General features: G+C 46.0%; 1 protein-coding gene across 2 annotated transcripts in view; it reads left to right on the top strand.

Annotated features, from left to right (window-relative positions):
• The first annotated feature begins 4,753 nt into the window (after positions 1-4,753).
• The window catches only part of OLFM2 (olfactomedin 2), a 209,453-nt gene continuing 189,678 nt past the window's right edge, over positions 4,754-24,528 (top strand). Inside the window, exon 1 of one of the 2 annotated variants that reach the window (XM_060272127.2) lies at positions 4,754-5,401. In XM_060272127.2, the coding sequence (XP_060128110.1) occupies positions 5,345-5,401 (57 nt within the window). In that variant the 5' untranslated portion in view covers positions 4,754-5,344. The remainder of the gene's footprint in view (positions 5,402-24,528) is intronic. The other variant, XM_088661234.1, reaches the window with a different exon arrangement.

The raw sequence follows: 24,528 nt of genomic DNA on the forward strand, positions 1-24,528 counted from the left end.
GAGGCAGTTCGGAATCTTGGGCTCTGGTGTTTGGCAGGAAAATCAGAGGAAGATTCCAGGGCAGGGCAGCAAAAAGAGACCTGTGCTTCAATACGTCAGTAGTAGTTGAAACAGAAGCTCTAGCAAAAGCCCTCCATTATGGTGTTCGTTAGGTTTGCACTCTGGCAACAGAGTTTTAATAAAATTATTCACAACTGTCTTAGTTTAGTAAAATAAGCTGTATTGAAGTAACACGTTCTCATTAGGTATACTCATTAAAAGAGTCAGTACTATAACCACATAAGCTTGTGTGCTACATGACTTGGAAAAATACGCATCAATATATTTGTTAAATACAGTGGAACCTCGGTTTATGAACACCTCGGTTTATGAATTTTCGGTTTATGAACGCCGTGGACCCATCTGGAACGGATTAATTCATTTTCCATTACTTTCAATGGGAAAGTTCGCTTCAGTTTATGAACGCTTCAGTTTATGAACAGACTTCCGGAACCAATTACACCCATGCTTCAGTTTATGAACACTTCAGTTTAAGTACTCCGCGGACCCGTCTGGAACGGATTAATCCACTTTCCATTACTTTCAATGGGAAAGTTTGCTTCAGTTTATGAACGCTTACTCCGCGGACCGTCTGGAACGGATTAATTCACTTTCCATTACTTTCAATGGGAAAGTTTGCTTCAGTTTATGAACGCTTCAGTTTATGAACAGACTTCCGGAACCAATTGTGTTCATAAACAGAGGTACCACTGTACAGTAACTATATTTGACTGGTTTTACCACCAGTCACTATCCCACTATTGCCAGGGTTATTGGTGAGTCTAGGGTGCAAAGAGTATAAGCAATACCAAATTGTGGCAGTGGAATTGGTTTAGGAAGTTGAGTTTTGTTAATAAAATAAGCAAGGAAATGCCCCCCTTACCTTCACCACATGGCATTACAAAATTGGTAGGTAAAGGTGGTGGCGCTGTGGTCTAAGCTACTGAGCCTCTTGGGCTTGCTGATTGGAAGGTTGGCGGTTCAAATCTGTGTGACAGGATGAGCTCCCATTGCTCTGTCCCAGCTCCTGCCAACCTAGCAGTTCGAAAGCATGTCGAAGTGCAAGTAGATAAATAGGTACCACTGTGGCGGGAAGGTAAACAGCATTTCCGTGCACTCTGGTTTCCGTCACTGTGTCCTGTTGCACCAGAAGCGGCTTAGTCCTGCTGGCCACATGACCCAGAAAACTGTCTGTGGACAAACGCTGGCTCCCTCAGCCTGAAAAGCGAGATGAGCGCCGCAACCCCATAGACACCTTTGACTGGACTTAATCGTCCAGGCGTCCTTTACCTTTTTACCTTACAAAATCGGTAGCTTTATTTTTGAACCTTTTCCTGGTGATCTCTAGCAAGGAATTCATTCTTTTCACAGCAGCCACATGCCAGGTCAGCATTTGCATGATGTCTCATGATGGCACCTTAAAGACCAACCGACTTATCATGGCATAAGCTTTCATGGACTAAAGCTCAATTTAATAGATGCATTATGTGAAATTTTAGTTGGCAGATATAAAAAGGAGAAAATTGTAAGGTGGGAGTCGAATGGCAATGAGATGCAAAAATTACCACCGGTGATAATTGGATCTTAAATATATGCTAAATTGGCACACCTTTAACTTTTTTGCAGCAGCAGATTGCCGTTACTTGCTGAGATGATGGCATCAACCCCTGTTGTGAGGCAGGGAGTCATTCAGAAGGAACAGTCATAGACAGCATAGATATCAGAAACACCCACAGGAAGCAAGTCAGACATTTGGTTCATCTGGCTCAGTGTTGTCTGCACTGATGGGTGTTGGCTCTACTGGGTTTCAGGCAGGGAACAGTCCCAGCATTATCTACCTGGAGAGACCAGGGATTGAACTTGGGGTCTTCTGCATGCAAAGGAGATGCTTTTCCACACAGCTCTTTCCATCCTGGTGCTGGTGAGCTAATCAGCACATGTAGTGTTGGGGGGGGGGAATCATGTGTCTCGATTTAATCAACAAGTGATGGCACTGAACTTGATGACTTGTAATTCATCTGTTTCACACTGTTCTTCCTCTGAAGTTTCAGAATTGCCACCTTAAAGTCAGTTGCAGAGTGTCTTGGAAGGCTGACATGTTCTTGAAATGGTTTAAGGATATTGCCATTTATAGCAAGATTTCATTTCACGCATCTGACAAAGTGGGCTTGAGTCTCATGCTGAAACAAATGTGCTTGTCTGATTATTTTTGCTGCATGAGACTAACACAGATACCCTTGGGGTACTTTATGCTAACTTACACTGAACCACATTTGCTGAGGTTTTGTGTTTTTATATTGTGGTCTTATCCTGTGAACTGCCTCGAGACCTGTGGGTATATGGCCATATACAAATTTAATAAATAAAATAAAAATAATAAAATTTGCTACTTTATTGCCCTTTCCACCAGTCTGGAGAAATTCTTTTGGTGTCTTCCTTCCTTCCTTCCTTCCTCCCTTCCTTATTTTCCCCCTTTTTATGACCGTGTTTGTTATGATCAACAAAATGATCACCTCACTATTCACAACTTCAATTCACATATGAACAAGTTAAATAGCATGGGTTCCCTTCCAATACATATCTTTAGGGCACCTCATCTCTTACACCCTCCTATTATGCATTTTCTCTTGTGATACGAAATGTGTAGTACAAGTGCTACTAACAGACAATTATAAAACAGTTGGTTCCCTCGCTCTCTTTTCTGGACACTGATGCAAACATGCATGGGGGGGGGGTTGTGGCAAGCAGGAACATACCTGTGCCTTCAGAATACATTTTGCATATTTACAGATGTACTAATTTATGCAATAGGGAGTCAGTTAGGAGCTGGGCTTCTAACTAATTGGGAAGCTGGAGCCATATTGGTTTGTTTGCTTCCACTAGCACAGACACATTTCCAGAAGCTAACAATAGCTTCCAACTGTGGCTTCATTTCAGGGTGGAGTCATCAGGAGGGTGACAGGTAATGCAAAACAGAGGAAGCCCTTTCTCCTTTGATTTGATTATTTAATTTCTATGTTGCTTAATGTATGGCCACTGAAAACAGTAGTGCAGGACTCTCCTGCATTTGTCTTCCCACTTTAATGCACTCTGAATTATCTCCCTAACCTGACATCCCTCTCCCAGTATCCCCGTGGCTTCCCTTTTTATGTGGCTAACCATTCTAGAAACTTAGAGAGCAGAACAAGCCCATTCCCACCCACCATAGCTGCCAAGTTTTCCCTTTTCTTGCGAGGAAGCCTATTCAGCATAAGGGAAAATCCCTTAAAAAAGGGGATAACTTGGCAGCTATGCCACCCACCTGCCTGGCCCAGCCAACACTTGGTTCCTCTCCTTTTGGATTCTCATTAACGACCTGCCATTCTGAGGTTTAGCAGCAGGGAAGGGTGAGATTGTGAGGCTTTTCCCACTCTTCTGCCTAGATGGACTTGCCCCCCTGCCCCCTTATCACCAATCACCAGCCAACTCTGCCGTGGATGGAGTGAAAAAGAGAGTGAGATCAAATCCTCTTTCTTTGGTTTGCTGTGATTCGTTTGTATTTTATTTTTTAATTCTTATTTAAAAGCATTTGTAAACCACTTATTAGCTAAACAAACTTTTAAGCAGTGCAACATAAAAATTGATGTCATTAAAACAAAAACAGAACAATAAAAGCAGTAGAGCAGTAGTATAAAAACAGGATTTCAGGAAAAGCAATCCAATAAAAATAGGCTCTGAGCTTACGAGCCAGGGAATGCCTGGGCCTTTCATATTTCTTTTGTTAGGTCAGTGCTGACTGTTGACAAAAAAGTGAGCTGTAAATAAAATTAACCTATAACCAATAAATAACAAACCACTCAGCTTTGAAAATTCAGGGATTGGGATTCCTTCATACTATTAAAGCTGAGACCCTAGGTACACCCACCCCCTCCCCAATCCTAAACCAGGGCTACAATCCAGGACCACCAGAAGAGATTACACTGGTTTACTCAGGAGATAATTAAGAATGAAATCCTATACCTAATTCCTTGGGAGTACTTTCTGCTGGATTCAGTTTGGTTTACAGTACTTTTGAATTGAGAAGTATGGGCTTGTGCTGTAATTTTACTAATTCCTATACAGTACTCCTCGGGAATTCTATCATGTAACCACTACCGTCGATATAATACATAATAGAATTCCGAAAAACTAATCCAGAGCTAGGCATGAGATCCGTCAAATGTGCCCCAAATTGCCAGCACCAGTTATAATTTCCACTTCACCCATACACTTTTAGGAGAAACTGGTCAAGCAGGAGGGAAATAATCGCCCTGGTGACTCTCTTCCAGGAAGCACCCTGAATGTATATTTCAGCCTAATATGGGTCAGTTGCCCGGAAGAGAGTGTTTCATGCGCGGCATGGTTGAAGCATGGCAGCAAGAGACAGTCTGTCATCGTTTTCCTCTGTGTTAACCTGGCTTTGTGATGTACAGTAAGTTCAGAGTCCAATAAGGCTGGTTAAGGGAGACATGTATTAAAATAAAACAGACCATTTGCGGTTCTGACCCACTACTGATCTAGTTAAAACAAAAAGCAAAAACAAGTGGCCATTATGTTAGATTCATTAGCGATCTTATATATATGGACCCTCCTCGTTCTCGAGTCAGAGAGGTTTTAAAAGATGGAAAAGAGGGGGTCACTGGGGGGTAAGGGATACGCCCTGGGAGTTGAATATCCCCCGCCAACACCCTTAAGCAGAGAATCCCGTCGTGATATCGAGCATAGTGTTTCCCTTCTCTAGCAGCCTGGGGAAGGGGCTCCCCTGCGACCCCCTAAGCGCTCGGTATTGGCAGGCGATCGGCTTGAGAGGACCAATGAGATATCGGCTCGGAGAACCCCCCCTCCTCTCTCCCCCTCTTCAAGGTGGAACCCCGCCGTCCTCGCCTCCTTCCCCTCGCCGGTTCAGAGAGGTGGCTCTGGGGCCGTGGGAGCGCACGGGGCGCGCTGCCTGGCTGGCCCAGCGCTAGGCGGAGCCTGCCTGGCTGCCTTTGGCCGGATCTCGCCCCCCCTCCCCTCCCCTGCAGTAACAGCAGCCGCCGCGGCGGGCGGCCACCGCCTTTCCCTCGCCTTCGTCCTGCCCGGGGGAGAAGAAGGGGGCGCCAGCGGGCGCCGTCGGTCCACCCGTCCATCCGCCCGCCTGGGGCGCGCTGGAGTCTGGCGACAGCGGCCCCGCTCCCTTTTTGGCGCGGGGATGCGAAGGAGCCGCTGAGTGAGCGAGCCCGGCGGGGGGAGTCGGCTGGCTGGCACCCGCCCGAGGCGAAGCTGGGCTGGGCTGGGCGCCTGCACGATGCGCTTCCTCGCAGACCTGCTCTTGCTGTCGATCGCTGTCTCCAGGACGGCTCAGGTAAATGCCCGTCGTGGCGCACCCAAGGGTGCGCGTGTGGGTGCGCGCGCTCTGCCCTCGCGCCTCGGTGCAGGACGCAAACGGAGCCTGCTGCTCTGGCCAGAAGGGGTTGGTAGAGGGAGGGACGCGAGTTGAGCCAGCAGCAGAGTTGGCGCCTTCTCTCCCAGCGAGGGTCAGGGTGGTGATGCTGAAGTCACCCCCTGCTCCTTAGTCGGAAAGAGTGCCAAACACGGGTCAAGGGGCGGAGTCGTGTGTGTGTCTGTGTGTGTGTGTGTGTGTGTGTGTGTGATTTGACCGGATCTTCGCAGAAAAAAATCCTGCACCCAGTTAATTTATTCGCATTTTAACCCCCACGACTAGTGTGCAACGCTGTCCATTTTAATTTTCCCCGGCCGCCTCAGTTCCTGAGTCCACACCCACCTTCCCATCTCTCCGTGCACTTTCCTGCCTCTGTCCTCTTGCCATCCATGCTGTGAGTTTGTCTATGTATATTTATTTTCTTTGAGATCTGACTCCCAAAGTTCTGTTCTAGGGTCAGTGTGGTTTTATTTTAAAAGCTACTCTCTTATTTCTTGAAACACACCTTTATATGCAAACCAGCCTATCGGATTTCCTCCTCTTCTCCCCCCTCCCAACATCAACTTGTACTTAGGATAACAATTTGATGTTGATTTTGGTGGCCCTGAAGTCTTTACTGGTCTTTAACACATTAAGCCAACAACATGGACAAGTTTCCTCCCAAGTCTTGCCCCCAAAGGGGGAGATACTCCTGAAAGTGGTTGGAATCAGGATGCTGAGAGTGAGTTATTTGGCAGGACACATCACATGTTGAAGGTTTCGCAGCTGTGGTTCCACACACTGATTCACAATGGCTGAGAAAGTTGATTTGTTTCTGTCAACGTTTGTGTAAGTTGGTTTTTTGAATGGGACAGTCCTGCTGTGGTGAACATATGTGTGCTCCCAGGGGGTGCCAGTCCATTAGGGTGGATGAAGCACTCTCTATCTACTTACAACCAGGCAAGGCATGGCTCTAATTATGGCCATAAAATAATCAGTTGGCTCTGCCTATCATTGGCTCTGGCTGAGCCCACTGTTGGTTTCTCTGCCTTCTGCCCTACCAGTCTCAATGGGCACCAGCCACCATGAAGGATGAAGCCACACCAGTGAACCAGGGCATCCTGGCATTCCTTAGAAATGAATTGTGATGGGTTCCTCAATTTGAGAATCAGGAATTGCCTGCAAGATTAGGCTGCTGAAGGGGAGGAAGCAGAGGGAGAAACCAGAAATTGAATTTTTTTAATGGGAAAGGGGCAGTGGTGTGCAGTCAGTGGACTAGGCTAGTCCCATAAATGTTCCCAGTAAATTAAAAGCTTCTGCCTGGCTTAGGGAGGGAGGCGCAATGCTCTGATGGGTTCAAAGAGCACTCCCACCATCTTCCCAAAGCCTGCCCAGCTTTGGTACCTCCTTCCCAAAGCCTGGGAAGCTTCTGCCCAGCTTAGGGAGGGAGGCATGATGCTCACACGTGTGATGTCAGGATGCTGCAATGTGACATCAGGACATTGTTATGTCTCGCATGTGATGTCAGACCCCCTGCCCTCACAAGCTGGTGCTTCTGGCCCTAACTGTTCCCCTATGGGAAATTTCACCGCACGCCACTGGAAAAGACTATGAGCCCTGTTATGACACTGAAAATCCATTCCTGCTCTGAGCATGTGTTCAGAGGTGGTGATGTGATCCTAAAGTCTACAGGTGGAATTCAGTGTAGGGCTAAATGTGGTATGTGTGCACAAAACAAGGTCCGTTCATGCAATGGGGCTCCTCGCCCCTGCATGTCCACTAAACCTGTGCTGCGGCTTCCTGCAACCCTTCAGAGCAGGTGTAAGAAGTGTGGGAGGTGCACTGGGGGAGGTGGAAAGTCCTGTTGCAAGAGTGAACCTTGTTCTATGTATGTCATTACATAGTTGAATTCCACCTTATATGTAGGGTGGAATCAGTAGTCCTGTTGATGGGGTTCTAGTGGAAAAAAGCATCAAGGAAGTCAATCCTGCAAGCCTAAAGTCTGCCCACCCATCTTCAAGGCCAAGCTTTCAGTTCATGTGGCCAACAGAGAGGGACCAAAAAGCCTGTCCAGTGACACTAATGAACTGGATGTACAGTGGTACCTTGGTTTAAGTACACAATTGGTTCCGGAAGTCTGTACTTACCTGAAGCGAACTTTCTCATTGAAAGTAATGGAAAGTGGATTAATCCGTTCCAGACGGGTCCGTGGAGTACTGAACCTGAAGCGTACTTAACCCGAAGCATGGGTGTAATTGGTTCCGGAAGTCTGTTCCGTTCATAAACTGAAGCGAACTTTCCCATTGAAAGTAATGGAAAGTGAATTAATCCGTTCCAGATGGGTCCGCGGCATTCGTAAACCGAAAATTCGTAAACCGAGGTGTTCATAAACCGAGGTTCCAGTGTAATCAGTTCCAGACAGGTCCACAGAGTACTTAAACTGAAAGTACTCAATCCGATGCGTACTTAAACCGAGGTATGACTGTACTTCAAAACATAAGGTAAAGGTAAAGGGACCCCTGACCATTAGGTCCAGTCGTGACCGACTCTGGGGTTGCGCGCTCATCTCGCATTATTGGCCGAGGGAGCCAGCGTATAGCTTCCAGGTCATGTGGCCAGCATGACAAAGCCGCTTCTGGCAAACCAGAGCAGCGCATGGAAACGCCGTTTACCTTCCCACTATAGCGGTTCCTATTTATCTACTTTTGATGTGCTTTCGAACTGCTAGGTTGGCAGGAGCTGGGACCAAGCAACGGGAGCTTACCCCGTCACAGGGATTCGAACTGCCGACCTTCTGATCAGCAAGCCCTAGGCTCAGTGGTTTAGCCCACAGCGCCACCTGGGTCCCAGTACTTCAAAACATACTGCCCCCTTTTGCAATGTGTCAATGTTCTCAAGGGATTTTAGTCAGGTGTACTTGAGTTTCCTTGGCAAATATGGTGATCCGGAAAGTGTTCCATGTAGGTAGAAAGATTGAGCAAAACAAGCACTGCTCCAGGAAAAATGTTATCATATTGCTCATGCAGGGTCCCACACAAAGTGTTAGAAGGCTCGCATTCACACTCATTTTAAGGGTGACTAATCTAAAGTAGATGTTGTAAGACAGGCATGTTGAACCAGTCACTTGTGATCTACAGGTCGCTCACAGGCTGCTCCTGGTTGATCGCGGTGCCCTGACTGATCTCCCCCCCCAAAGAAAAAGAAAAATCCCCTCCCAAGCTCACCATGCAGCCCTAGATATAAGAAAGCTGATTGTGGGTCTTCCATTAATTTTACACATGCTCAGAAGTATTCTAAGACTTCTTCATAGTCCAAAGTGGAGCGGAGCTATTAGAAATTGATTTGGAGGCAGCCCTGACTAACCCTGGCTCAAATGGGGGAAAAGATTAAACAAGCCTAGAGCATTGTTGAGTGTGGCTATGAATACATGATCAGCATGAGATCTACAAGATGCTTTAAGCATGACTAGACGAGGACTTGGAAAAGGGTTCATGAGGGAATCTATTTTCTCTTGCTCCATTCACTAAAACCAGTCCATCTCTAGCTCCAAATCTGAAAGGTGGAATCAAATAATAATAATAATTTTTATTAATAATAGCTGGTCAACTACTTTTATGAGTCCTGGTTTGCCCTTCTGTGTCCTTTACTTCAGGAATAAAGAACCTAGGGTCCTCCATATGTTTTGGACTACAAATCACATCATCCTTGACCGCTTGCCATGTTGGCTGGGGATGATGGGATTTGGCATCCAGGAACAGCCAGAGGACCACAGGTTCTTCATCCCTGCATTATTTCATTGCAGTCTCTTGGTGTTAAATAGGGACCTGGTTAGCACTGACTTTTTAAACAGAGACCATACAGTATATTAGTCAAACCATATGTACATAGTGATACAAACAGAAGATTGCTATCAAAATACTCTTATAAGAAATGTAAACAGAAGCCATATGTTCCACTGAGCAGATGCCAAAGAGCTGAGAACATTGCCTCTACCCATTGACTCACTTCCATAAGAAATGAGATGTAGTCAAATGGCTCTTTAACCCCTTCTCACCCACCATTGAAACTCTACCTCCAAACAACCCAGCTACCTGTATCAATTTCTCTGTTTCTTGTACATGGGAGTGAACAGCTGTGGTAAAAAAGGAAATGACATTGGCAGAGCCCTTTCTGCTGTTAACCCTGGGTGACAGCAGGTGAAGGAGTCCATTGTCTTTGTGCCAACTTAAGCCATAGGACCTTTGGCTCCTTAGATGCCATTGGGCTATGGCTCCTATCAGTCCCAGCCAACATGGCCAATCGTCAGGAATGGTGGCAGTTGTCCAGCAGCCTGTGGAGGACCACAGCTTCCTCATCCCTGATAAGAGAAAGTGGCTGAAGAGCATAATTGTCCTATCCACCTTCTTCAGGGAGGAGGGCTGTGTTGGCAGACTTTTTTTAAACACACACAAGAGAGAGAGAGAGTGAGAGAGAGAGTAATGAGTTCTAGAAACTTGCTCTTAAAATAAACTTGTTCTTATAACAGGAATGTGTTGTATGGGTGGGTGAGTGAGTGAGTGAAAGAGAGAGAAATGAACCATATTATAGCAGACATGAGGATCAAGAGAACACTGCCATTTAAAACAACAACAACAGGAATGCAGGTTGAATATTGGGTTTTTCTCACTTTTGAATTCTGATCTCAAAATTCTGGTGACCATTGCAAAATCTACAAACTTAAGTGGTTCTGTTTATGAGCAATTAAACCTTGCAAAATTTCTGTGTTTTCATTTCCGAAAGCAAACACACCCTGGAGTTATTTTTAACCCTTTGGTTTCATTCTTATGGTAACTGCTGAAAGAAAGCCAATGCATGACAATTTTAGAATCTGTGGTGTAGTGTGACTTTGTGAGCCAAATTCCATGCATAAAAATTAAAAAAAATTAGGGGCCCAATTATGCCATGGACAGTATCAGGATGTAGCTAGGTGCTCCAGCACCCGGAACAGCCAGGGCGGGGTGAGCCTCCCCGGAGTCTGCCTGGTGAATGCAAGCCCCATGCTGCCGTTTTGGGCAGCACGGGGCCCTGAGCCACCGTGTCACTCCCAGGAGAGACGCGTGGCTCATGCACGCTGCAGGCCAGACCCTGTGGCAAGTCCCACTCCTCATGTTGTGGCATTTTGTCACTCCCTCAGGAATGACACCCGGGGTGGACTGCACCCCCCACAGCCCCCCATGCCCCTGGAGAGTATTGAAAGGATGGCAGTCTAAATTTATTTTAAAATTGACAGGATTTGAATAGGTGTGTGTGTGTGTGTGTGTGTGTGTGTGTATCTTGCTTTGAAATTGAAAATAGAATTCTACCCATGTGTGTTACATGTACAAAGTTGCAAATTCAAATTTGTGATCAACATCCCTTTTCCTTGTCCACCGATAAACAGATTTCTAGTTGCAATGTATTAACAAATTTGTCATCTCTTGCTTTTCTCCCAAACGTTACAAAATTAGGCAAAAAGTACAGTGTTAAAACCCCCATACCGGTGCCCCCCCAAAAAAACAGCAGTAGCTGAATTAAAGTCATGATTAAAATGTGGTCATAGACTATCACCCAGCACCTCTTCGCTCTGTAATGAATTTCTGATGTAAACTGCAGGCATGGTAAGGGATTTAACAGAACAGCAAATATCAAGTGTGAATACAATTAAAAGCTTGATAGTTTGTGCAGCATCTGTATTAGGGCTTGCCAACCGTTTTAGTCCTGTGGTCCCATTTGGATTTTTGAACAAGTGCCATGGGACCCTCAGGTCACTTCTCTGCCCGCCACCCACCACTAAGAGAAAGAGAGGGAAAAGGTGTGCATGCACACATTGATTTCCCAAGAGATCTGGTTGAAAGAGGAAGCGGGAAGGAGCACCACTCATTCAACTGCCTCCTTTGCCTATACATACTTTTCAAGGGAGAATAACTCAACCACCTGCACCACCTCAAGATCAAGGGGGCAGGAAGCTTGAATGGGGAGGGGTGAAAGCTCAGAGGAACCACAGGAAACTCTAAAGCAGGCTTCCTCAACCTCGGCCCTCCAGATGTTTTTGGCCTACAACTCCCGTGATCCCTGGCTAGCAGGACCAGTGGTCAGGGATGATGGAAATGTAGTCTCAAAACATCTGGAGGCCGAGGTTGAGGAAGCCTGCTCTAAAGGGCACCATTGCACCTATTGGTGACCCGGATGCAATATCACTTAAATAATAGAATCATAGAATTGTAGAGCTGGAAGGGATCCACAATGTGGGTCTCCATGGAGGGCAAAACTGCCGGCTGAGGTGCTGACAAGCAGCAGTGCTGGGATCTGTGAGGTAGCTTCAGGCCAACCATCATTTTAGTTCACTGTAATGTCCCTGATGAATAATTGCTCCAGGGCACCATGGGAAATTAAAATGCTGGTCTCCAATGAGCAATACTCTGCTGGGTGTACTGTGGGTAATTTAAAATGGTGGACAGCTCCCAGGCCCAGGTGCTGGGGCCCTGGCAGTTGCCAATGTGAGTACTCCTGGTGCAGCGGAAGGGTGGGAATCAACTGGCCATGGCTGAGAGTGCTTCCAGGAAAAGGTAAAGGTAAAGAGACCCCTGACCATTAGGTCCAGTCGTGACTGACTCTGGGGTTGCAGCGCTCATCTAGCTCTATTGGCCGAGGGAGCCGGCGTACAGCTTCCAGGTCATGTGGCCAGCATGACTAAGCCACTTCTGGCGAACCAGAGCAGCGCACAGAAACGCTGTTTGCCTTCCTGCTTGGAGTGCTACCTATTTATCTACTTGCACTTTGATGTGCTTTTGAACTGCTACTGGTAGGTTGGCAGGAGCTGGGACTGAGCAATGGGAGCTCGCCCCGGCCTGGTGATTCGAACCGCCGACCTTCTGATCGGTAAGCCCTAGACTCTGTGGTTTAACCTACAGCGCCACCCGCGTCCCTTACCACGAAAAGGTAGGAAGCTTCAAAAGAAAGCAGTGACTGGCTGCATATGCCAGTTACAATCTGTTGACCCCTGAGGGAGTCCATTCACATCCAGGTCCTGGGCTCTTAAGATTTGACTGAAAACCATTGGGTGGGGGGCTTGCCTCTTAACCCTATATAGGTATAAGTGGGATGCAGTTGGTCAGTGGCTAGTATTTTATGAAACTCTTCATGTACTCAGAGGCACCCTTATGCCTTTTGGTTCTGAATCCTAGCCTGCTAAGCCTCACACCCTCCAACCAGCCCAGCATGCTTTGGTTTCTCAGAAGAATGAACCCTAGTCTATTCAGTGCACCTGCAAACAGCAGGTGTCAGATAGATTTTACTCAAGGTAAAAAAAGCCTGTAGTGTTTAGAAAGGTCAGACATATGCATGTGTTCCTAACTTTTACTTAAAGAGGTTTTGTTTTTAATAATGGAGGCCAGTTGTGTTGATGATGTGAAGTGAAGGGAGTTAAGCCCCATTTCTTTTCTGTCTTCTTGGCTGGATTTGGAAGGTGGAGAAAATGTGGGGGTCTTCTGTAGACTCAGCACTGCGATTGGTATTGGTGGTAGGATTGTTGGTGTTTTACCGGTAGTTATATTTAGATTTATAGCTTGCCAAATGAGGTTCTATAGTGCCCACAGCTTAGGTAAAATGCATATTATCTTATTTCATCGTCAAGTTGCATGGTGTTGAGGCCTCTGAAGAATCAAGTTCCAGCTGTCATGACAAAACAGGCAGGCTGCTGCTGCACTGCGAAATATTGTCAGGCAGAAGTGAGCAAGCAACTGGTGGCCTCTTAGATGTTGTCAGATGACAAGCACCATCACCTCTGGCTATTGGCTATGTTGGCTGAGGCTGATGAGAGTTGGAGTCCAAGAACATCTGGAGGACCTCAAGTCCCCCAGCTCTGTGGATGGGTTACTAAGAGGTCCGGTGTTAGGTCACAGTGTGGAAGGAAAGAAGTGAAGTACAATACATGACAAGATGAGGATACGTGAGGTATAGGAGGACAACTGGAGAGCATCCCTTGTGGTGAGGATCTGAAGGCAGAAACAGAAGATGGAGTGTGTTTTGTTCATAGTCACCAGAGTCTTGGCTGAAGAGAACCTCGCCTTGTTTCCAAGGCTTCTGTTTTGAGCTCAGTGAAATTTAATTCTTGCGCTTGGTTCACACCTGCATGGACATATCTTGATTTCTTACACTTGACTGTTGGCTGCTGACATGAACTAAGGAAGGTTGTGCTTGTGTGGCATGAAAGAAGAATGCTTTGTCAGTGACATTTTATCCGTGATGGCCCACTCACATATGCAAGTCTCCGTTCTCAAGTGAGAAGCATACATGTGTGAACCCACTTCTGAAGCCAGCTGCTATCCTAGCACCTTCTCTGCAGGGGTGTAGCAAGGGGGGAGCAGAGGGGGCGGTCCGCTCCCAGCTCCGTCTTTTGGGGGGGCAGCGTGAGCAGCACTGCCGGCACCCTGCTACGTAGCGAGCATGTGCAGTGTTGCTACATAGTGACACATGCGTTGAACATAGTGACGCATGCGTCGTACGTAGCGACGCATACTTAGTAAGTAGCGACGCTGCGCATGCGCACTATGTAATAACACCCCACCCTTGGGTGCGCGTCATGTTTGTCGCTCCGGGTGCCCGAGCAGCTTCCTATGCCAGTAGTCCTCTGTTGTCCTTGTTCTCAATTGCTTGTGTTTACAATGTACATAGAAAAAAGTTACACTACAATGGAAAAGACAACTTCTTTGTTTAGAAAAAGTTGCTGCTATTCCCCTCAGATGGCCCTGCAGTGACAATTGTGGGGAGGGAGGGCCCACAATGGGAGCTGGAAGGCATGTGTTCCTCCAGCTTCTTTCTTCTCTCCTACCCTCAGGGCAAGGAGTGCAGTACAGCCAGCAGATAGTCAGTAGAAAAACTGAAGTCACTCAGTCCCATGTACATCAAGTAAACAGCACATGCAAGAGGGCAATCCTTTTCTAAGGAATGATCACACAGCAGTTGTGGTGGCGTTTATAACCTGAGAAGGTGCAATCTCCTGCCTTATTGGAAGTCATGCTATAGAAGAAGTCCTGCTTTTTAATCAGGGATCCATTTGATGAATCGTTGTATTTTAATATTCTGCTAGAAGCCGCCCAGAGTAGCTGGGGAAACCCAGGCAGATGGGTGGGGTATAAATAATTATCATCCACAAATTTGAACTGGACTTTCAACTGAGATTGCTTCCCTGCAACTCCCAGCCAGGCTTGTTCTCTGTTGCTCCTTCCAGGGGGTGGAAAGTTTTGGCAAAACTTTAGGAGAAACATCCTCCAACAGCAAGGGGATGTTAAGCAGTGGAACAGATTGCAGCAGGAAGTTCTGGGATCTCCTTTACAGATCACAGAAAGTGGGTGGGGTAAGTGCCTCAATTTCTCCAGGTTTTAGAGAAAGCTACGTAGAAACACCTCTCACCTCCCTTGCTGATTTTGCCTTTTCCACTGAAAGCCTGGTATAAAATGAAAAATGAGCCCAGAGGGTGAGCTGAGAGGGTGGGGGCAAAGTTTCATATGCATATGTTCTTATCTAGGACTAGCTGGCCCTGCACGCGTTGCTGTGCATTAGTCTGTGAAATGGAGGGTAATAGCCACCCTTCAGATCCCCCTGAGCCGCAGAGTCCCCCTAAGTTGAGGCGAGATACTGTGGAGAGGGCAGGTTTCATCCCTGTGTCTCCCCCCACCCTGTTCTGACCCATTACGTATCCCTGCCCTCTATTCGGACACCCTATCCCCCCCCCGGCAGGCCCCTACCTCCACTTGTCCTAGTCTGGAAAGCAGCCTAGTCTGCAAACCCGAGGTGAGATATTGTGGAAAGGGCAGGTTTCATCCCTGTGTCTCCCCCCACCCTGTTGTGACCCATTATGTATCCCTGCTCCCTATTCGCCTCCCCCGCCCACATCCGCTCCAGGCAGGCGCCTACCTCCACTTGGCAATGTTGGTTATTTGGTGGGGGCCTAGGGGTCTGATAATGGCCACCTTGGTGGTTTCAGTTGCTTGGTTGATTATGTCATTTGGTTTGTGGGTGTGGCTTAGATTTCACAGGAAGGGAGGGGGTGGAGGAGGGTATTACACCACTTGAGGGCGCTGTTTGACTTGGTGGAAAACCAGGTCTATACCTGCCCAGGTGTGTGATTTGAGGGATTTTTGTCCCCAACAACGCTTGGGGAGTGGCCTGGATTGTTGTGTCAAAATTTCAGGACGATCGGTCAAGCGGTTACGGAGAAAAGTGGAAAACGCAGTTTCACGATTTATATATATATAGATGAGCAAATGCCCCTCTCCCTTTGTGGTGATTTCTACCCCCCAAGGAGAAACTTTCACTCCTCACAGAGCTACAGCTCCTACTGTAGTGGTTTACCATTCAATCCCACTTCCCAGCGAACTCTTGAAATTGTAGCTATGTGAGGGGAACAGGGGTCTCTGTGAACACCCTGAACACACTCCAGTCCTCAGCAGGAGCAGCCTGGGGTGAGATGGGAATTTGCAACAACAACAACAAACAAACTTCCGGGGTTGGGTGGCAGCAGTGGCTTCTGGCAATGTTGTGGAGCTCTCACAAGGTCTTGAGCAAGCTCTGAGCTAGCTTGCAAGATCTCCGCAAGATCTCACCCAAAGCTGTGAGGCCCCAGTGGCAGCAGCGGCATGCAGCAAAATACTGTACACATGTATGTTAATCTCATGTGAAAACTACAAAGGGTTTTCCCCTATAATAAAATTCTTTCCTAATCAAAACATTTCCATTAGGAGAAAAACCGGATGTCTGATGTACTTGTTGGTAATATAGAAGCACAATCCCAATGTGACTAAATACATTCATGTGATCTGCCTCTAATGATCTTAGAAAAGTGATTCATTGTAGGGCCTGTACCTTTCGTAATTCTTACTTAACAAAAGGTTGTTTTTTAAAGTGGCTGCTTTGTGCTGTGCTGTGGTTCAGTTCTCCCTTTCTGCAGAAGGGATTAGGAAGGAAAGGTCACTCTTCTGATCACTGAGAATGGTGATACGAAGTCAACTACCTGAACCCAAACTCTGCATCAAGGAAACACAACTTTTGCATTCAGATTTCTAACCTATCATGTTACAAAGACTGAGGATGAGAAAAAAAACACACACACACACAGAGAGAGATTAGCATTTTCAAAATGAACATTAAAATCCTGCTTTTGCATTTTGTTTTATTCAGACAGCCAAAATCCAGCCAAAATAATAAATAGGTATTGCAAGTGAATGTGTTTGGGATAACATGGCTCAATTCACACTGTATATAGTTCACTGAAAGCAGCATTGCTTTGGTTCCTGTGTTTCAGCTCTAATTAGCACATCAAATACTTTTGAGACAATAGTGGGTTAAGTAGCAAAATGCTATAGAGACTGAGAGAGTGACTCACAAAGCCAGAGTCTCTATTTAATCCATTCAATCCATTGTGTTTTCTTCTTCTTTTTGAGAGAAATCATTAGAGTTCTGAATTGTATTTCCCAAGCCTGGTTTTTGTTTTTTGGAAAGGCATTGTACAGGTTTCCTCTGATTAAAATAATGGCCAGGAAATGAGGTTTGGAGTGGGGCTTTGGGAGAAGAGTTCATCTTTTTGTATGTTGCAGGGTGGGGTGAAGTTGTTTGGCTATTGCTATTCTTAAATCATCGTTTCCTTGAATTCACGTAAAGAAGCTGTTTAGGCACAGATGAAGCATCCGGATCTTCCAGGTCAGTGGTTCCCAACAGGTGGTCCGCGGACCCCCAGGGGTCCACGAGCTATGCCAGAGGGGTCCGCAAGATGCTATTAGAATAAAAAATATATTAAATATATTTTGTATGATAACAGATTTTTTGTTTTGGCCGCTTCCTGCATGAGCAGAGTCTAGCGCAAAACTAGAATTAGATAGAGGCAGTAGTTCTGCTGTATGCCGTTAGGTGGCACTTTACAAACACTACTGTTTTGCAAAGAGGCAGTGCGCGCATTCTACTAACGCTCACCTCACCAAGATGCTTTGCGCGCGTCAGCTTCATTTGTGCGCTACTGCGCAGGTACCCTGTCTTCTCCATTCCCCTCCCTCCTCCCTGGCACACGCTGCCTCTTTGCAAAACAGTAGTGTTTGTAAACAAAGCGTTGTTTTTCGCGGAAGCTACAGTTCGCGTAGTTAAAAATGGACCGTTGGTTAAAAAGTGGTTCATTAAAACGACAAAGGCCTACAGATGAAGAGGAAGAACTGTAAAAAACGTATAAATATAAAATATAAAAAGACTCTTAATTTGGCTCTCACTTTTTAATTTTAGGATTAGGAATTAATGGGGGTCCTTGTCACAATAGCGGCTCGATGAGGGTTCCTCGAGAAAATTTTGTTGGGAACCCCTGTTCCAGGTGTACCACCTATGCTGCTTTCAGTGTATATCCTTCAATGTGTAAATTAAAAGGAAGAGAATGTATCAGATGTGTGCATGCTGATGAATGCATTACATCGATACAATCACCAAATGTGTGTGATTGGCCACAGCTCAGTACTGAGCATGCATCTGGTAGTAAAAACCAGGCTCGTCTCTGATGTGTGAAATAGCCACAAGCATTTGTAGTAGAGAGGGAGAGCTCTCTCAAAAGCACCACCGATTAAATCAGAAAGATAATCCCCACCCCCTGCTGTTCAGAAGACTGGAAAAAACACTTCAGTTCTCAGTCTCCATTGAATGGGGACAGATTTAAGAGGCTACAGTAGCAAAACACATGGGTAGGGTGGAAGTCTCATCATATCCATCCCTCTTGCTGCTGCAGCCTCTTACTGTACTTTCTCCTCTATATGTAATACAGCCAAGTGATCTCTTAGTAAGTTAACCTTGTAGGTGATGAGCTCCCCACCCCTAGAGCACCTAGCTTTCTCCCGTGCAAGCAAAAGGAAAGCTGTGGCCCTCCAGTTGTTGCTGAACTAAAGCTCTCACCACCCCTGACCATTGCTATAAGGACTGAGGCTGTTGGGATCCTGAGTCCAACAACTTCTGGAGGGTCTCAGTTCCTTCCAGCATCCTGTTCTAACAGTGACAGTGGCCAACCAGATGTTCATGTGAAGCCCTCAAGCATAACAACACTCTCCCCACCTGTGATTCCCAGCAACTGGGATTCCAATGCATTGCCACAGTGAAGGTAGTAGACAGCCATTGTGGCTGGCAGCCATGGATACCCTTATCCTCCATGAATTTGTCTAACCCCCTTTTAAAGCTTTCACAATTGGAGGCCAACATTATAGTCTATGGGAGTTTTAACTGTGCAAACCACCCATATTTGCCCAGACATAACTGTGCATCCCTGCTGAGCATTCTTTCAGTGGTGAGCCTCCTCTTTTGTTGATGTGTGCCTTGCCACTTAAAATTGGCCATCTCTATGTAAAAGCAGATGGCACAGATCAATTGAGCAAAGCTTTAGTTGATGGATGGGGATCAGTTAATAATCGTTAAGCCCATAAAAATATACAGGTTTGCTGCATGTGCTACAGACTTGTGGGTACTTCCATGTTGGTTTGTTATAATCTGTGATGCATCCCTTACTTAACCTGGCTGTCTAGCAAGGATAAGACTTTGAAGTCCCGTCCCCCCCCCGCCCCCTTGCATAACTGGATTTTAACTATGCTTTTGTTCTTGGAAGCCAATTGAAGGTGGGTGGTACACTTAGTTTCTTTTATTCAGTTTGCCCAGCGGTTCTTTATTAGACAGCTTGGCTTCTTGAATATTCACTGGGGGCTGCAAGTCCTTTCTTCACATTGGCTTTGCCTACTGAATATTCAGGAGGCTGCCAAGAGCTTTGCTGCTCTTGCTGAGGCTGTTTGGAAGCAGTCCATGAGCTTTTGGCAAAGGGTTCTTCCTCCTGCCCTTGGATAAGAGAGGCTACCAAAGGAGATGCTTCTGCTTCTGCCTTGGGCTTCCAGCAGTTTGGATGATGAAATTTAGGAAAGGAGAAACACTTGGGGCAAGAGAGGGTTTTGTTCCCTTATTCCAGCCCTCACCAGCCTGGTGACTTCCAGATGTTTTGGACTACAGATTCCATGAGCAATAGCCAACCCAGCTGAATGTAGCTGGGACTAAGGGGAGAATATATGGAGAGCACCATCTTGCTGAAGGCTGCCTTATTCTCCGGGCTGGCCTGCATATTCACGCAGGTGTAGTTCCACAGGTTGCTCATGCACTAAAGGTAAAGGGACCCCTGACCATTAGGTCCAGTCGTGACCGACTCTGGGGTTGCAGCGCTCATCTCGCATTATGGGCCGAGGGAGCCGGCGTATTGCTTCCAGGTCATGTGGCCAGCATATTCACGCAGGTGTAGTTCCACAGGTTGCTCATGCACTAGGTTCACACAAACTCCATCACATCACAAGTGCACACAGCACATAGTGAAACTCTGAAATTGGCTCCCACTAGAAGTAGTGGCTTTAGAAGATGATTAGACAAATTATTGTAATGGAGGAAAAGGCTATCAATGGCTGCCAGTCACAATGGCTGTGTTCTACCTCTGTTGCCAGGAGGCATCATGCCTCTGAATCCCAGTTGCTGGTCAGGCTGGATAATTATAATTATTTATTTGGTTTTCTTTCTGGCCTTTTTAAGCTTACTGAAGTTACACAAGGAAAACAAAATAACAAAGATACAAGGGACAGAAACATAACAGACAACATGTAACATGTAAACATAGATATTTCCATCCTTATAAGGAGTTGGCTCGCTTCCTGTTTCTTTCATTAAGTGAAGTTAGTAGGAAGGTCCTGCATGAAGTGGTTTTAGGAGCCTCCTTGCCTCTTCAAACACCACCAGTTAATCAAACTGGCAGGGCTCACAACGCTTAGTTGACTGGGTACCCTTTTATATATGTGTTGTTGTTGTTTTAGTTTTTTTAAAGAGAACTAAAGGGAAAGGACCCCTGGCTCCCTGCCTTCAAAGGATCTACCCTGAGTGCAGCTGAAGGGACAGGTGCCCCTCCATTGCTTTTCAGGGCCCACTTTGGGAAGCTGCCCAGGATAATGAAAACTTAGAGGAAAAGCAAATTACAAGGATCCTGAAAATACCCACAAGTTCCAACCACTTGTCTGGTGCCTTTTCATGGACTGACCTTTCACAGGATTGGCCCCTGAGTCTTGAGCTATCTGGTTTCCTCCCCAGACCTTCGGCCCTCGCCCATCCCTATTCCGTATTTCGTGGGTGCTTCCTTTCCACTCTGCCGTGCCCCCCTAGCTCCTGCTAGGCTATCCCTCCTGGCAACCTCCTACCTATCATTATAAACTTGAGAAAAGGGACCCTACTGGATGCCCACGAAGTGTGGTGCCAGCTCATGCGGCTCTTTGGATAGAGATTTCACATCAGAACATTCCCCTTGATTTCAGAAGCGAGTTCACGCACGACATGCATGTTACATGACTCGACTGGTGCAGCTGGGGTGAGGACAGACAGAACAGACCTTCCAGCCCCTTGCTTTCAAAGAGACGAAACCTCGTGTGTAGAGGTGGGTTTTGAAGCCGGTCCTCTGTGTCTTAACGCAGGCTCTCTTTGGGGCAGTTGGCTGCAGATTAAGAGAAGGTATAGAGCTCAGAACTCCCCTGTCGAATTGAGCGGTGGTCCACAGGCTCTCTCATAGACTGGAGCGAGAGAAAGTCAAGAAAGAACAATGGGCAAGAGGGCAGAGAATTCGGTTGCCAGGAAATTTCCACCCCACTCCCACCAGTGCACTGGATTTTAACCTATGCTCACGTGTCTTCCTAGTGATCCTGAGATCGATGAAACAAGCCAGCTGGATCTTGCCTTTGCTCCCTGGCTGGGTCCTTCGAGGCCAGCTAGTTACCGCCTGTGCAGTATGGCCTGAGATCAGGACACTTTCCCCAGGCTAAGCTTGCCTGGTGCGCGCTAGAAAATTCAAAATTTCCTGCCAAACCACACAGGAGAACCGCTAGGCCCCACATGGGGCTCCACCTGTTAAGGAAAATTGCGGGTTGAGAGACTACTCAACAGCCCAGCTCATTGGGGTACAAGTCCCCCCGCGGGTCCGTGCGGTCAGTAAAAGAAGGAAATTCCAGCCAAGCAATTTGGAGCAAAACAGCAGTCATGATAGACTTAGATCCTTTATTGTTGTGCAACAGGTTCAACAGCAGTGAGTGAACCCAGAGCATGGGGTGACATTGACTTTTAAAACTTTCCCACCATATCCCACAATACAATTCCCACAGCATCATCAATACATCATTGCTACATCACTAACATGTCACAAAAGAGGAGGGTTACACAAGATTAGCATGGACAGATATGCCAGGGCCTCACCCAAGCTGCCCCACCCCGTCTTTCTCTTTCTCATTCAACATGAAAAGACCTTGATCATTTTCCTGTAAACTTGAAAAAACAGACTTGCTATGAAAAAGGATTTCATTTGTGCATATTACTTTGGCAGCTGACTGCAGGCAGGGTATTTCTGGAATGCTTGTCAGATTGTCATCTCACTACTAGCAAACTTTGCCAATAAGTTTGATTCACAGTCTCTTGGGGTGGATGATGATTTGAAAGGATATAAATGTGTTGTGTTGGTGCTACTTGTGATAATCGCACATCATACAAATGGTCAGTCCATATTTTGGAGGTTAGGATGGAGCCCTTCCCTTCCCTACAGGTATGAAGGTGGTCCGTTGCCCAGAGACCAGGAGCAGGTACAATATCACCATATATTTGAGGAACCAGGCACACACTTATTGAGGAAGGCCTTTGTTAGGAACATAGGAATCTGCCTTATTCTGAATCAGACCCATTGGTTTTTCTGGCTCAGCATCATCCACAGCAACGACATCCACATGTCATTGGCGTGCAGCCCTAATCAGGCTCATCAGAAGGCCATCTCCCACAAATCATGATGTCCACCTGCCCCGCACATGATGTCAGGTGTGGGGCAGAGACAGATGCAGCTTGAAAGGAATGATTGGGAGCTTAGAGGCAGCTCTCATTTTTTAAATTTGCAAGTGGGATTCCCTGGCAGCACATATTGGCCAGAGCTAGTTCCCTACCTCTGGTCTGCATTGACTGGCAGAGGCTATCCAGGGTTTCAGATACTGGAGATGCCAGGGATTTAACCTGGGACCTTCTGCTTGCAGTGCAGTTGCTCTCCCACTGAGCTATGTACGAGCCTTCAAATGTGCATGCACACACACCTGTTGGGAAGGAGCTGGTTTTTCTGGGTCAAGCTGACAGTCTTCTTGAAAACACTGGAAAACTGGACGAGTGCATACATTAGGCATAGTTAACCTAGTCTAGTCCTGCAAAAGTTTTACTTTCTGTTCCATAAGGAGACAATTTCTTCAGCACTACGAGTAATATTGTTTCTGACTGCCTCTCCGCCCTTCCCAGTCTTGTCCTGTGGTAAATAGCAGTGTCTCTTCCTTAAAATGAGAACTTCCTTAAAATGCAACATCGGTGGTATTTAACTCCTTGAAAACTCTCTAAGATGTATAAAAGTGTCCCAAGTAATTGCTGGAGGTGTAAAGAAAAGCCAGGCACACTATTCCACATGTGGTGGCAGTGTAAAGAAATCAAGGTGTTCTGGGAAGATAACTATATAGAATTGGGAAAAAATGCTAAAAATATCCTTTAATAAAAAACCCCTGAAGCTTTCCTTTGGGGAAATTACAGATTTAGACATTCCCAAAAAGGTAAGAGAGATCTTTCTATATGCTACGGTCGCAGCAAGAGTTCTCATTGCAGCAAATTGGAAGAGTGATAAAGTTCCCTCAAGATTATAATGGATTCAAAAAATGGCTGAATATGCGGAACTAGATAGCTTGTCAGAAAAAATTAAAAATAAACCAAAACAGGTATTTATGTCAAAATGGGAAGTCTTTAAAATTTATTTGAAAAATAACAATTTGTAACTTAAAGTCTGTCACAGCTTTCGAATAATTTCAGTAGCAGTTTCAAGTATGAAGTATAATTTAATATAGATTAAAGATAGTTGAACTCTAACGAAACATGTTATGTTGTTATGTTATGTTATGTTATGTTATGTTATGTTATGTTATGTTATGTTATGTTATGTTATGTTATGGCAGTGAACAAATGATGAGAAATTGAAGTAACGAGTAGACGGGAAGTTGGGTCTATAGAAAAAGACCATTTTTATTTAAAGATTTTGAGATTATGATTCGATGTATCAATTTTCTTTTTTGTTTTATGTTGATGGATATTTGTTTTTTTTTTCTTTTTGGTGTATGTTAAAGGGAGAAAAAAAATATACAAACAAAGAGAGAAGAAGACAGACAGCTGTGTCAGGAGGCCTTCAGTGTGAATAAGCAAGCTTTCAGCCAGCTTGGCATGGCACATTATTTAATTCAAATTATTATTATTATTTTCTGAAGCAGAAGGCACCATCCCCTTTTGCCTCCAGCAAAGTGAAGGATGATTCCCCCAGGCAGCACCTAGAAGATTTAAAAATTATTATAACCCACCCAGAAGGTTTATAATCCAGTGGCCTGAGTGGCTGGAACTGAAGACCACTTAAAATGAGATAGTTTCTGTGGTGCACATGTATAACCCAGTGATTCCCACATGGTGTGTTTTGAAGCATGACCGAGATGTGCTTTCAAAAATCAATAGTGCCAGCCTACTTATGCCTGGCTCAGGTATCAGGCCAGCTCAGTTCAGGAGCACATACCGTACTCCCAGGTAAGTGTGTATGCAATTGTAACCTCAGCTGCTGTCACCGGGGCATCTGATCCACTTTGCTCTTCTGAGCAGTGGGGCTTTGGGCAAGAATGATCTCCCTTTTGTTAATCTATGAGCAAAGACATCTTCCTGAGAGAAAAACGCTGCAGTTGCAGAACATCAATCCACAGCACTCGGATTTCTCTGGGGGAAAGTGAGCATGCCTGAGACAAGTCTTCTAGTATACCCACAGTGCTTAGCAGGGAGGCCCCTGGAGAGCAGACCCCTGGCTTGTGTGCTTGCCTGACTTTCTTTCCAACTGGTTAGCATTTTAATGGTAGCACAGAAAACTGTTGAGTTGAGGGCAGAGGAGTACAAAAATCTGGGGCACATTCTGTCAGATGAACAGCCTTGGG

This window comes from Zootoca vivipara, chromosome 2, assembly GCF_965207765.1.
Source record: "Zootoca vivipara chromosome 2, rZooViv2.hap1.1, whole genome shotgun sequence".
Taxonomy (NCBI): domain Eukaryota; kingdom Metazoa; phylum Chordata; class Lepidosauria; order Squamata; family Lacertidae; genus Zootoca; species Zootoca vivipara.